Source organism: Babylonia areolata, chromosome 7, assembly GCF_041734735.1.
Source record: "Babylonia areolata isolate BAREFJ2019XMU chromosome 7, ASM4173473v1, whole genome shotgun sequence".
Lineage (NCBI taxonomy): Eukaryota > Metazoa > Mollusca > Gastropoda > Neogastropoda > Buccinidae > Babylonia > Babylonia areolata.
Window position 1 is genome coordinate 18,155,889 of NC_134882.1, and position 15,526 is coordinate 18,171,414.

The following is a 15,526-nucleotide window of genomic DNA, read 5'->3' on the forward strand; positions in this document are numbered from 1 at the left end:
GTGATGAGTGGTGTTCTGCATGTGCTCATTTATGATCATACGATCACTCTCACACTCACTTTCACACATGCTTACAATCACACTCGTTCACACTCAACCCTGACACACACACACACACACACACACATACCACACACAGATTTGAGAAGTGTACACATAAGCCCATACTCAAAAGCACACTCACAGATACAGACATGGCACAAATACAGACATTCATTATACAACACTATACATGGACATGTCCACAGATTCTTAACCCCTTGACTGCTGCTTGTTAGAGGGCTTTTGCCTGAGTTAAGACTGAGATTACAGGTCAAGATGTTGATCTTTTTTATGTGGACTTCTTCCTCGTGGAGACTGCACTACTTTTGTTCATCAAAATCAGTTACAGCACTTAGAAGTACACAAGTAGTTTTTGCACTTCCGGTTGGTGCCATTGATCTTATTTCATCATGATTCAGCAGTCAAAGGGTTAAATCCTAAGCATAGTCTCTTTCCATCTTCACACGCACGCATGTGCGCGCGCACACACACACCATGCAGCTTGGAAGCGTACAGTTTCTTTATGCTGTACAGAAGCCTGAATAAAAATTTAAAAAAGATAATTAAAACAACACGAAATTAACAGCAATTTCAAATATATTTATTTCAGAAGTATGGTCTCGATATCTGCCTACTGTTCAAGCACAATGGTTTACATCATTGTAAGGTATTGCTGATGAATTTTATGATGATGAAAGAAAAGAAGGGTATGAGTGTTCCAGCACCGAGTGAGCGCGACAGTTACCGTTCAACACATTTGCATATTGAAATATCTGGGGGGGATATTGCACTAAGGATAACAAGTTTACATGTATTAACAAGGCTGTGAATTTCTTAGCTAGATTGATGGCAATGACAGTGCATGAAATTTTTGGAGACTGTGTATATAATTTTATCAGTAAAGTAGTTTTCTTTTGTGGATCTTTATTTTCTTTATTTTATTTGATTTAATTTTTTTCTTCAATTGTATAGAAGACAGGTAATCGGTGGGTGAATTTTGTCTTCTTGTCCATTTGACAAGGAACATTTAACAGAACAAAGTATATCCAGAAAGAAGAAAGTACTTCAGAGTTCGTTAGTTGATTTGGTGTGTTAAAAATATCTACAATGACAACAAGCAAGAAAGTGTACAAATGGATAGGAAAATAGCTACTTGTTTCATGTCTACAGAAACTTAATAAAAACATGGCTTATGGTTGAACAATAGTGTGAAAATGCGGCTGGTACTACTGGACTTCTGGTTATTGTATCAGTCACGAATATTTGTTAATGGGTGTTGGAAAGGTGTGCGGTGAAAATCTTGTTTTCCCCTTTATTATTCATACTGGGCAGAAACAAGTTGAAGTCCAGTGAGCTTGTCCTGATTATTATATATGCCACTCAGTGTAACAGCTTGACTGATTGTTTTGTTACTGTTTTATATAGTATATATATATGTATATATATATAGTTATAACATGGAAGTGATGAATAAAAGACTGGTAATTATCTGCATCTGCCTGATTGGTGAATAATCTGCATCAGCGTAACTGCCATAAGTGATCTCTTTTAGATTCTAAATCAGTTAAACTCTTTTAAAATCCATAATGAATAAAGGTGTATTTGAGTTTTATTTATATAATTTTTTTTTAACCATAATGAAATAGATTCTAAGTTTGAAAAACAGCACCCTTTATATTTATCAATTAAAACCTCTTAAAAGTCAAACCTACTAGTACTATTTTATAAATTTTCCTCCATATTTTCAACTTTTTGTTGTTTTTTTTTTTTTACTTGAGCTTTTGAAAACAGCAGCCACAAGACAGCATTCCATTGCAGTGTACATACAAGAATGTGCAACATGTCTGGCTGGGACCCCTGGACATAAATAACACAGGGGTAACCTTGACAACTGACAGTTGGGAGGGGAGGGGGCAGGGGGTTTCCAAAATAACTTTTTTTTTTCATGGCCTGAGGGTTACAAATTTTTATACAATATCTCCCTTTTCAAGCAGTGAAAAGAACATGAGGGCTGCAAAGTTTTCCTTGGGCTGACTGAATGGATGGATTGGGAGGTTAGCCAAGTTGAGCACATGTATGCATGCATGCTCACACGCACACACAATGTTCAGTTAACCCATTTGGTATCTATCTTTGATTGATCATGTTCTTATAATCAACATGGTTTATACTGTAATATGGGTGTACAGGGTAGTTAGGATGTATTCTCAGTCAGTCCAAAATGATGTTGCTATTCCTTTTCATTTCTCCATCTCTCTGTCACTTTCCCTACCTCGGTCATCCCATCACCACCTCCCACTCCTCCCCCATCCCCTCATGCACACAGACACATACATACAAATTTTGCGTGTGTGTGTATGTGTGTGTCTAATATCATGAAATAGTGAAAAGATGTTAAATGAAAGAACACACATCCACACACAATATCACACACACACACAAGCACTCAGAGCGTTTGTATTTGGTGAAAGAGGGGAGAGAGGCAACAACTAAAAAAATATTTCCTGTTGCTTTCCTTTTTGAGAAACAAAGAGAAATGTTCCCTGTGCAGTTAATATAAATGATCATAAAACAAGCTTTTGACCTCATGTCATAAGGGGGGGGATGAATTTTGACCTCACAGGAACGTGGTGGTGGGTGTGCCATGGACTGGTTCTACAAGTATGACACTGGTCTTCACACTTTTAGGTTGTGTTTGGCTTGTCCCTTCCCTGTCTCCTCTCCAACCTCAACCCCACGCTCCATCAGAGCATTCTCTCTCTCTTGTCTTTTCTCTCTCTCTCTTCTCTTTTCTCTTCTCTCTTCTCTCTCTCCTCTGTCTCTATATCTTCTGTTGAGGTAGGAATTGAGTAGGAATGGCATGTATGGAGGGAAAAATTAAAGAAATATTGTCAATCACTTAGTGTCCTGGTTGCTTGCTCATAATCTAATCTCTTCTCTCTCTCTGTGTCTCTGTCTCTCACCATCTCTTTTGCTATTTTGCCATGCAAGCATAGTTAAAAATCCCTCTGGTTTTAGTTCATACATATGAAATAAAAGGGGGAATGGGGTGGGGGTGAATAGAGCCATTCAGTTTCAAAGGACAAGAAAACGAGAAGTGCACGTTTGACTGGTTTAAGAGGTCACAGCAAAGCGGGCATAAAGCACTGGCTGGTGTTTTTCACTCTAATCAGTTTGAGAGAGGCAGCAGGGGAGGGAGGGGGTGACTTGGGTGGAGGGGAAGAGAAGTGGTGAAGGAGGCAGCTGTTGGGGAGGTTTTTTTTTTTTTTTTTTTTAATGATAAAAGAAGACCTTGCATTCCACTATTCAGGATTACTCTTTGTCGAACAAGCCCATTTTTATTCTCTCTTTAAAAAATAAGTAAAATTATGGTCCATCCCTCTTTTCTGTCTCTCTCTTTATGTCCCTGTCAGTCTCTCCCTCTTCCCCCCTCTTCTTTTTTTTATTTTTTTTTTTTTAAACTTACTCTTCCCTCCCATTTCACAACTCTCTTCTCACCTTTCTGAATGTAGCTTTCACAGTCATCCAATAACTGATAGGTAGGTTCCAGTCCAAAGTTGATAGGTAGGTAAGGTCCATAAAAAATTATGAAAGTCAAGTCTGTAAAGTAAGTTTTCAGTGTCAAGTACATAAATGTTCTCTCATGTTCATAAAAAGTCCTGAAGTCATGTAACTGTCATTGTTAAAAGAAATAATCGAGGTATGCACTTATCATCCTTAAAAGTAGTGAAGACACTTAGTTTCACTAAGATTTTCTTTCACACCTGTCTGCATCTGCCTTCAAGAGAACAGTGATACTGGTAGTGGTTGGTGTGAATGAGTTCTTGTGGACCTGTGATGACATTTGTCATTTTTACCATAAGCATATGTAGATTCGGTCATTGAAAAGAAAGTTTGGGGGTTGTTGGGTTTTTGTTGTTGTTTTTTTGTGTGTGCTTCTGTAAAGCATTGTACATGATTTTGATGATGATTTCAGAAAACTGAGAAATTTTGTTTGAGACAGCACACGTGAAATTTTTGTCATTCTGAGACAAAAACAAAACAAAACAAAAAAAACAACTGAGACAAAAAGAAAAAAGGGCTCATTTTTTCAGAGAAAGACCAATTACAAATCACAGTGAAGCTTTCCAAAAGACCTGTAAGGTGTTAAAAAAAAAGAAAAGAAACTCATCTTCAGCAGGTTTCACTTTGTAGCTACAGTGTTTCAATGTTTCACATGTTTCAACAGGGGGTCTTCATTTCAGGAGACAAAAACAATAAAACTGCAAAAATCTTTACAGAAGATAATTGTGGTACAGTACATAATTCACACACACACACACACACACACACACACAACTATGAAACTGAACAATACAACAAAAACATGATTACATTACCTGTGTAGAAAAATCTGAGATATATTCAGCTGACAGCAAGGCTTTTTTATATATTAATAGAAAAAATATTGTGAGGATATTGATTAGGCATGCATAAAGCTTCAAAACTGAAGAAATTACAATGTCATTCAAAAGATCAAGCAACACTAACTTCCTCATTGCATAGATCCGTGCGAAATGTTCTGCATTAAGCAAGATGTGTTTGTGTAATAATGATGATGATCTTTTACCGTTACAAAAGTTTATGTAAAAAATAAATTGATAATTTGTCGAAAGCTTGTCAAACTAGTTAGTTTAAAAAAAACATGAATCTATAATTACAATTCTACTTGCAAATTATTTTCTGATTAATTGCCAGCATAATGACTACCAAACAACAGCCTTGAGGTGAAAAAAAAAGATTGTCCTCAAAATCAGATGTCTGTTTTTGTTTGTTTTGGGGAGCAGAGGTGGGCGTTGGTTGAGGGTCAGAGGGGGGATGTGAACAGGCTCTAAAACCTCTAAGTGTATATGACTTGGTTATTAGAATTATATGTAATTTTTTTTATTGTCTGTTTTTGAACTACATATCTTTCTCACCCCGTTTCTTACTTTTGAATAAAAACGTTTTGGGTTCTGAGTTTCTCTCTCTCTCTCTCACTGTGTACTGTAGGTGTCGGTAGCATGTAGAAACGCACACACAAACACACACACACAAAAGAAACCCACATAGGCTTACGTTTTACCCTCATTAGATTTTTGTCTTGCTCTGTCGTCATCTCACCCCTTCTACCCCATTTGTTTCCTCTTCCTCCTTGTCAGATCTCTTCTTCCTCATCTTTTCTTCTTGTGGTGACGTGTTTTTCACTGAAGTACGCTTTTGCCAGAGTTAAACCATCCCACTCTTGTTCAAATATGTTATTCAACATCCCTGTCAGTTGCCATTCATATATACTAGTGAACTATTGAAAATAGGAAAATACACACACACACACACACACACACACACACACACACACACAAAGAACAAAAAAAGGAAGAGTTCCCATAGCGCAATATTATCCTTGGACATGCGTAAGTAACATTTTGAACACATTTTGAAATAGAATAAAATAATCCGCAGCTCATACAACTACTTTAAAAAAAATTGTGTCAACAGCCCCCACCCCAGGCACTTGATCAGTTTGCTCGTCTGGTGATTCCAGAGACGTTGGAGCAGTTATGAAGACAAATACTCCACTTTCAAAATTCTACACATTTTTTTTCTTTTCTTTTTATTTGTTGCTGTCTCTCCTATGTTCATGGAGAGGGATGTTTAGTTTCGTTTAAAGTTTATGCATTTAAAAAAAAATGTATTATTCAGTTGACTGAATAGAAAAAAAATCAAATAGGAAAAAAACTTTTTTTTTTTCTTTTTTTTTTTTTGTAAGAATATTCACAATATTTACTGGGTAATCATGTGCCACACATTGCTTTTGGAAGAAAAATCGAGCATTTCTTTTAATTAATGCCAGTCACTTAAAACTTTTTTTTTCTCTTTTTTAAAATATTTTTTATACATGGTACATGAAGTAGTTTTGTTTTACATGTGAATAGGCATATATATATACATAACTTTAGGATAGTCCTTCCCTATTTCCTCCTTCCCCTCATCTCCCCGCAACAACCCCCCCAGTAAAAAAAAACAATCAACCTACAGAATCCCCAGTATTTCAATTACTGAAGAAAAAGATTAAAAAAAAAATCAAAAAAAAATCCTTAAGAGTCCAGTCATCTCAGACAACTGTTCACTGACTGCAACAACAACAAATCACCCATCGGAAGTCTTGCCAGTTTGTTAATATTTCCTTACCAAACCACACCAATGAAGAAATAAACGTGGGTTTGGAATGTACGTACATGTTTCGAATGTATCATTCATTCGAAACATGTTCCCCAAACTGGAGCACATTGAACCAAAATGCTAGGGGTGGTGCAGGTGGGGGGGGGGGGGGAATGGGGTGGGGGGGGATGGTACTGTACAAGTGATAAGCAGTCTTTGAGAGACCTGATCGATGAACTCAGTAAGACACATCTCTGGAATGCCTTTTTGTCCTTCAATAAAGATAATAAATGTGTGTAAATATGTATACATATATATATTATATCTAATATATATATATTAAAGGGAGAGAAAGAGAGGTCGGGCTGGATCTTGTGCAGAGACAAACTTAAGTGCTTGTGAACTTACACATGGGTACAGAATCAGGGAACTAAACACAGGTATAGAATCAGGGAACAAACAAAATAACAGTGTGTCAACAGCCGGATAAATAGAATGTTATTACAAAGTCTGCTTGTGCAAAACTGGCCTGTTCTGTACATTTTTTTTTTTTAGATATCCACTGCCTGTCACAAAAATGGAATGCCTGCTGTGATCTTCTGCAATACAGTTTGGTTCCCTGTTTGTTAACACCAAGATCCATATGATGACGACGTTGTTGGGAGATGACTCAAATGAAATCAGTCACAGAAATGGTTCAGTCAGCACGCACACACACAAACAAAGTGTTTGTTGTGGTGGACATGTACATAACAGTTCTAGATGGGGGGTTTTTTTTGGTGTGTTTTTTTTTCTTCAATAATGACGCTACAAGTTCAAGGTTATATCATTAAAAAAATATTATATACATATATATTTAATTTGTTTATTTATTTATTTGCATACTTTTACTGATGGGAATCCAAACGCCATGGCCTCCTTCTGGGTCATAAGCGGCAGTGAAGGACAGCATGTGGAAGCCAGCACTGTTTCACTCTTTGGAATGTCTTGGCTTCCTCCCCGAGTCATGGGGAGTCTATGGCTCTGGCTCCACTGCCTCAGGTTGTGGGTGTGAGAAAGGCAAAGGGAGTAAATCCCCCCCAACCCCGAATGAAAAATAAACCAGGAGTGGAGCCCCGAAGCCAGCTTGGTGATGAACCTTATCACCTTATACGAAAGCAGCTTTAGTTAGCTCACGTGCGTATCTGTGTTCCTTGAATAAAAAAAAATAAATTAAAAAACAAAAAAACACACGTTCTTTTGGCTTCTTCGAAAAAAGGAGCATGACGGGTGTCTTGTTAGTACAGGAGGTCCATGGAAGAAGCAGCCGCGGAAGCCTCAGAACCCCCCACCATCATCCCCCCCTGCTGCTGCGTCCTCCTCCTCCTGCTGCCCCCCTCCTCCGCCTCCCCCTCCCCGTCCTTCTTCCCTTCCGCAACCTCCAGGATCTGCGAGAACAGCCTCAGCGTTTCCAGGGACGTCAGCTTCCGCTCGTCCTCACTCAACCCCTCACCACCCTGTCGGGCTGACCTCACCGTGGCGCCGCTCCCCCACTCATCTCCTCCTCCTCCTCCTTCCAGCGCTCCGGGCATGCGCCCCCTAGTCTCCATCACGTGCTCGTACAACCGGCGTCGCTGCTCCGTAGCGTGCAGGTCGATCTCGATGTTCCGCGTGACGATGGCCTGAGACTTGCGCCAGACGTTGAACTCGTAGTCGATGGGCACGATACGCTCGGCGATGACCTTGATGATGACGAAGGCCTTGCCCTTCTTGAGCATGAGCTCTACGTTCTCGTTGACAGAGTCGAAGTTGGAGGTGTCGCGGGATTGGGCGGCGGAGCCGTCGGCGTGGACGAGGTGGACGTCGCCGTAGATCTCCTCGTGGTGGTGCTGCACGTCGATGTGCTGCCGGAGGTCCTTGGAGTCGATGGAGGCCAGCTTGGACAGCAGCATTGTGGACAGGTTCTGCTTGCGCCGCGGCTTGGGGCTCAGCTCCACTGGAAAGCACACCACATCACAACAAAGTGCGCTTTGAAATATGTGTGTATATATATATAAAGAAAGAAAGGAAAGACAAAAGTGGGGAAGAAAATGGCGATGGCAATGAAGAAGAAGAATCGGAAAGAAAGAAAAAAAGAATAGGGGAAAACGGTAGAGGAAATCGGTGAAGAAAGAGAAGAAGAGAGGAAAAGAAAATAAACTGAAAACGACGACAGAGAAGAAGAACAAACAGAAAGAAAGAAAAAGAAAAGCGACAATTGAGAAAAAGCTGAGGAGAGATAGAGACGCAGAAAGAGAGAGAATGGTGGGAGCACTTGAGAAATGAAAAACAACAACAACAAAAAAACGAAAAAAAAACCCAAAAAACAGATGATGAAGAAGATACAGAAGAAAGGAAGAGGGGGGAGGGGGCGGGGGGGGGAGAAGAGAAAAACGATGGCATTGAAGAAACAGAAAAAAAAGAAAAGAGGACGGTGAGGATGAAAGAAAAGCAGAAAGAAAGAAAAAATAAAAAGAAGAGAAAAACGATGACGACAAAGAAAGTAAGAAAGAAAAAAACAAAACAATAAACGAAGAAGCAGAGAGAGAGAGAGAGAGAGGGGGGGGGGGGGATACGGTATTCAGTATTACTATACTGGAAAAGGACGTAGGAAGATGGAGAGAAGATAGTAAGATTAAAAGGAAAAATCGTAGGGGGCGGGGGGACGGGGGGGGGTTGTGGAGCAGTCAGTCAGAATAATGAAATACCAGGATCTTTTATGTAATAATATCCTTCGCCATACCCCCTGGGTGAAAAATCACCCACACCCTCATTTTAATCTTGATAACTCAGGTTTGGTACTATTTAATTCCAATCTAACGACTTAATCCATTTAATGATTCTTGCACTACCCCATCAAATATGAACTTGTTTTGTTTGCAAACAAAAAGAGAAAATAAACAATGATATCGTTGTATAGGCTAAATGTCCCTTAAAACCCCACTCACGTTTTTTTTTTTTTTAGAATAGCTAAAAAAATATTTTTTTTAAAGTTTGCTCTTATCCAAAAGAACGAGAAAAAGAAAAGAAAAATAACAGAAAATAAAGAGAAAGAAAGACAAAAACCCAAGGATAAGAAGCAAAATGGAGGACAGCAGAGGACAGGAATGATAAGACGACTGAAAATGACGAGAGAATGGAAATGAAATAAGGAGGCAGATAGATGAAGAGAAGAAAGGAGGTGACAACGACAAATGCAATATAATACTAAAAGTATTTATATAGCGCTGAATCTCGTGCAAATCAAAGCACATTCATGCAAAACTTGATACTGGGTGACAGAAGACAAAACATTAAGTCTTGTAATTAGAATGGTATAGGTAGAGTAGACCAGATTGATACGTATAATTTATACACAATAGTCTAATACTTTGTTGTCTGTATGTCTACATGTCATACCAGGCGGGAAGACAAAAAAAAAAAACAAAAGAAAAGAAAGAAAAACACGTGCATGATTGAGCCATTTGTGCATGTTATAGTATCTCTATGTCTGCATTTGAACGTGCGAGAGGACCCTGGTCAGTTGGAGGGGAGATGAGGATACTGGGGCGGGAGGGAGGGGCTGTTTGGGCGGGGAGTGGTGGGGGTGGGGTGGGGGCCTGGGGACAAGAACGGCGGACCCTGTAAACAGTCCCACACCCTGCCTAGCCTTGCATTCCACGGCAAAGCCTGTGATCAATATCTACTGGAGTGCTGGATGCATGCACGCGTGTTTATATAATGCAAACACCAGTATGCACTCTCACGCACTGGGGTGACACACACACCGTGACACACCCACGTTCTTAAATTAAACGTGTTCACAACATCTGGACACACACACACACACACACACACACACACACACACACACACGCACGCACGCACGCACACACACACACAGCACCACGTCATTACTGTGTCCATTTGGGATGTACATCCACGTCGACAACAGTAGGACAAAGACCTGACCCACCCAAACTTGATCGAACATTTGTCTTCTTCGCACCGAAATGAATGGGACATTGAAAGGAATATTTACCCCGGGTCAACACAAACTCCACATCAAGTCAAAAAGATGTTAATCGGCTATGATAAAAACAGACAATCTGTTATCACTCAGTAAGTGTGGTATGGTGATGGGTATGTTCTTGTATGCTGTGTGGGTATGCTGACATGGATTACAGGATCTTTAACGTGCGTATTTGATCTTCTGCGTGCGTATACACACGAAGGGGGAGTTCAGGCACTGGCAAGTCTGCACACATGTTGACCTGGAAGATCGGAAAAATCTCCACTTTACCCACCAGGCGCCGTCACCGAGATTCGAACCCCGGACCCTCAGATTTAAAGTCCAACGCTATAACCATTCGGCTATTGCGCCCGATATTTATATATCCTCTCTCTCTCTCTCTCTCTCTCTCTCTCTCTCTCTCTCTCTCTCTCAGCCAAGGCTTCTGAACGTTCACGGTGTTGCATCATGTGGTCGTTCCACAAAATATAGCAAAAGATTTTGATCCTCGGAAACCTTTTAAAAAATTTTTCTTTCGGAAGATGAGGAACGGTTCGACGCATAGCCAAATCTGCTCTGGTTGAAAAGAAGAAACACGCTTTCAAAACCAGTGCATGCACAGAAGATATTAAGTCCTTGTAAATTTTAATCAAACACTACGACATTCGCTGATACTGACTCTACGTTGCATACGCGAAGATGTCGGCCTTTATCAGATTGAACATGGGAGATCGACTTGTCGCTTTTTTTTTCTTTTTTTTTTTCACTAACGATGCCCCTGATGGAGTCTTCCGTCGGTCCGACGGATGAGTAGACAGGCAGACTTATCTGTCGGTGTGTGTCCTCATATGGGAGAAGAGGCCGATTCTGGATGCGCAGCACTTCCCACAGGTGTTGCAAGGGAAAACGTCTGCAGAAGTTGAGCACTGCTTCCTTCGCTCACGCTTCTCCTTGGGAGAAGGACGATGCCCCAGTTAACAAATAAACATATTGGACAGTAGGATTGTTCCAAAGGCGGGTGGAGACAGTGCTTCTCTGGGTCCTCCCCAGCACCTACGGGTGTTTTCTCTTTCTTCTTCATGCTGATGAACAAGTTGTGGGATATTAATTTTGCCCTCTTGAGGAATAAAATGATTGGACATTCTCACCCCTTCTGTGGTCCATGTCCTGTCAGGTCAGGTCATTAGATCTGCTACTGGTAACCTGTAATCCAGTACAACCTGTTCAGGGTCGGGTTGCCGGCGACTAAACCGGCACTCCCACCGCTCCCATGACCAATGTCCGACACCGTTGTATGCCTACGCCCCTGGATCATAACCATCACAAGCATCATTCAAGTAACACACATACCCGCCCACACGTGTCTTACCAATCACAACTAACATGATACACGCATATAATAATTTTCACATTAGCTTCGTACGGGTGCACTGCACATTCTGGCACCAACCACCGCCAACACACACACACACACACACACACACTGAAGCATACACACCGAGAGGAAGAGGTTCATTCATTAAAATTTTATAACTATTCACAGCACGAATGCTATATCTATATATATTATATACAACGATATATCTGTGTGTGTGTGTGTGTGCGTGCGTGCGTGCGTGCGTGTGTGTGTGTGTAACTTAAAATAATCAAAACCATCAAACGATCACATCTCTCTCTCTCTCTCTCTCTCTCTCTCTCTCTCCGTCCTCCCCTCTCTCCTTCCTGTCCCTCTCCCCCCGATCTCTTTCATTCCCACTCTCTCTCCCTCTCTCTCCCCACCTCTCTTTCTCCCTCTCCCCACCTCTCTCTCTCTCCCTCTCCCTCCCTCTCCCCACCTCTCTCTCCCTCTCCCCACCTCTCTCTATCTCCCTCTCCCCACCCCTCTCTCTCCCCACCTCTCTCTCCCTCCTGACCCCCTCCCCCCCCTCTTTCTCTCCCTCTCCCCACCTTTCTCTCCCCCCTCCTCTCTCTCTCTCTCTCTCTGCAGAGACACCCGCTGGTTGAGGTGCAAAATACATAATGACCGGATGTACTCGGGGGTACTGTCCGGAAGGTGACGGGGTCGCGGCATCGCTGTGGTCCGTAGACTGAGGCAGTAATTTGCACTGAAGGGGTCAGTGTGCAAATGGTCGTGATACCATCAGTCTGTTGTTGATTGTATCGTTTTGTATGGTTGGTGCTGTCGTGGTGAAGATCTGTGCGGTGTTGTGGAGAACTTTACTATTATTATTTTATTTTATTTTTGTTTGTTTGTTTGCTTTTCTCTCTCTCTCTCTCTCTTTTTTGTTTGTTGTTGTTGTTTTTTTGTTGTTGTTTTTTTGCTGTAATATTTTATCGCCAATGTTACAAAGTGTGGAATGTTTTTACCATGCACACACACAAGCACATAATCCGCACGTGCATACATACATACATACATGTACCTACACACATACACGCACTCACACACACTGACACACATACACGCACTCATACACATACATACACGTGCTCGCGTACGTACTCGCACAAACACACAGACACACACGCCACACACAGACATACATAGACACACACACACACACAAAAACTCTCTCAACAGAATGTTTTGTGCACGCACACACGCACATAACCCGCGCATGCATGATACACTGATGAGCTAACACAATGACATACAGACGCGCGCACACACACACAACAGAGAGAGAGACGGGGAGAGAGAGAGAGAGACGGGTAAGCAACTTAAATCCATTGGCATGATTTAAACAGTTTGAGAAGACTGAGTTACCTCAGTCATTCTTCTTTTTCTTCTTCTTGATTGTTGCTGGAATCTAAAAAAAACCGCGGAATTCAACAAAATTGTTTTTGTCGATCAGTCACACTAAACACGCAGAGACGAACTTGACAAGTTCAGGCTTCGGTTGAACAACACCAACAGCATGTGGTCTTCACATTTTTGGGTAGAGAGGGTAGTCGGGAGGGAGGGGGGGGGGAGTGGGTGGTGGTGAAAGGGAGTGGAGGAGGGGGTCGATGGTATACACTCTAAGGCCATTAAAAGTCGGTACATTTAGTTTTGAATATCTCAGTATTCACCTCCTCCAGCCCCACTCCCTACCCCCCCCCCCCCCCCCCCCCCCCCCCCCCCCCGATCCTTTAGAAGTTTCTTCCTCCACATACATACTTTTCGTGCACGAGCTCGCGCGCGCGCACACACACACACACACACACACACACACAGCCTCTCCTTTTTCTGTCCTCCGTCCGATCAACAACAAAAAAATGCGTAAAAAAAAAGCCTTTAGCTGTACCACACACCAAAACTTCCTTTATTCTTGTAGAGACCCCAAATCACCCGTTCTCGCTCGCCCCCTCGCCACTGGGCTCCACAACTAGAAACTAGAAACTGCCACGGCCAGAAATAAAACAGGTAGAACAGGTTTTCTCCAGATTCTTCTCTCTCTCTCTCTCTCTCTCTCTCTCTCTCTCTCTCCACCTTCCCTACCACCCCCCCCCCCCTCTCTATTCCTCCCCATCCCACCTCTTGTTGTCACCGTCAGCGAAGCAGTTGATTCAGTCGCTGGGGGGGGGGGGGGAAGGAGGGAAAGAGAAAACGTAGACTCTTGTGCACTGGTTTCTCAGGAAAAGAAAGGAAAAGAAAAGAAAAAGAAAAGAAGAAACGAAAGAGTGTTGCGTGCTGTATATTCTATGGGTTTCAGTTCGCATCACCATGATGAAATTGCACTTGGATACAATCATGTCAAAAACTGGGCTTACGGTCAATTTTCGTTCATCCGTTCAATATATCATTTGTTTTTTTGTTTTGATTTATTTTTATTTTCGTTTGCACTTGCACACGTTTATGTACAGTGTATGGTTTTATACTGTACCATGTCAAACTGATGCAGTCAAGACCTATCGTTTTCAAAGCGGGATTGAGTCAGTTTGACATGGTTAGTACAATAGTAGGTATATCTTCAACCAAACAAGGAGAATGATATTATTTTATACAAACTCCCCATTTCGGTCGCTTGCTCGTTGTGCTTCTTCCTTCTCCGTCGCCCCATTTATTATTGGCTTGTCAAGTCTGCGCGTGTTTTCGCTTCACTTCTTCTGGGCTGACATACATAATATATAGATATCTGTACCGGGCGGCGGTCGCATAGTTTTGGAATAGACGTATGAAATACGGGTCATGACACATCACAAGTTGTCGAGCAAAAGGAAAACAGACTGCACCGAGTATGCTCCTTTCTATCAGAGTGAACGGGTTTCTTCGTTCATTGATTCATTCATTCATTCCCTGATTCATTCATTCATTCATTCATTCATTTGTATTCATTCATTCATATAATCTTCCGTTCATTCACGGATTAATTCATTCACTGATTCGCGTTCATTGATTCATTCATTCACCCATTCCCTGATTCATTCATTCACTCATTCATTCATCCACTCATTTGTTTCTTCCTTCGCTCCAGTTGCTGTAGAGAACAGTTTTCCTTAAACAGTTTTACAGGTGTACATGTCGTTTCAGTATCTACCAAACCACGCACACCACAACATTTGGAGAGCTACCAATGTCATTTTCAGGTGCACATAGTTGCCTACAACAAACATAATTTCCTTAATCAAATGTACGTGTAATAATCATTGTTTACTAGTTTGAACAGGGCGGGTAAATGGAGACACTAGAGACTACCTAATTAATTTGTTTTTAAATGATGTGATAGTGTCGGCGATAAATTTAATTTTATCAAGGAGGCTGCAAATTTTTCTATTATTCTTTAAAGATTGTTAACTGATACACAGATATATTTATGTCCAAAGTCTGTAATCCCATTTTCTGAGTTATTTTCAGCAGGCAAACGGGTCATGTTGACTCTACTAAAGTTAATTCATTAGAAGTTGCACTTAAGTGTTGCGCACGTGTGTGTATGCGGCTGTGTTTGTGTCTTTGCGAGCTGATATGTCAGAGTATTGGGCCTTCACGAACGTATGCTCTGTGTGTGTGTGTGTGTGTGTGTGTGTACGTGTGTGCGTGGATGTCTGTGCACCAGTGTGTTTGCGCACGCGATCGAGCATGTGTTACGACTTTTTCTTCTATGCTTTATAATGATAAATGTCTTATTTCCACCATAAACTGCATTCTTCATCTTCTGTACTTCACGCTGGTTATCATCTGTTCATTGACCCGTTCATTCAATTCAGCATACACACCTGCACTCACACAGGTAGGTCTGGAGAGAGAGAGAGTCGGTGACGGGTCGGACGCATGAAAGGAAGTGACAACAGGGGAAGAGGCGTTTTAGCTGTTGT

General features: G+C 41.5%; 1 protein-coding gene across 1 annotated transcript in view; it reads right to left on the minus strand.

The window, feature by feature from the left end:
- Positions 1-621: 621 nt before the first annotated feature.
- Positions 622-15,526, minus strand: part of LOC143283770 (uncharacterized) — a 26,510-nt gene continuing 11,605 nt past the window's right edge. The window contains 1 exon segment of the mRNA XM_076590117.1: positions 622-8,197. Within this exon segment, the coding sequence (XP_076446232.1) occupies positions 7,500-8,197 (698 nt within the window). The 3' untranslated portion in view covers positions 622-7,499.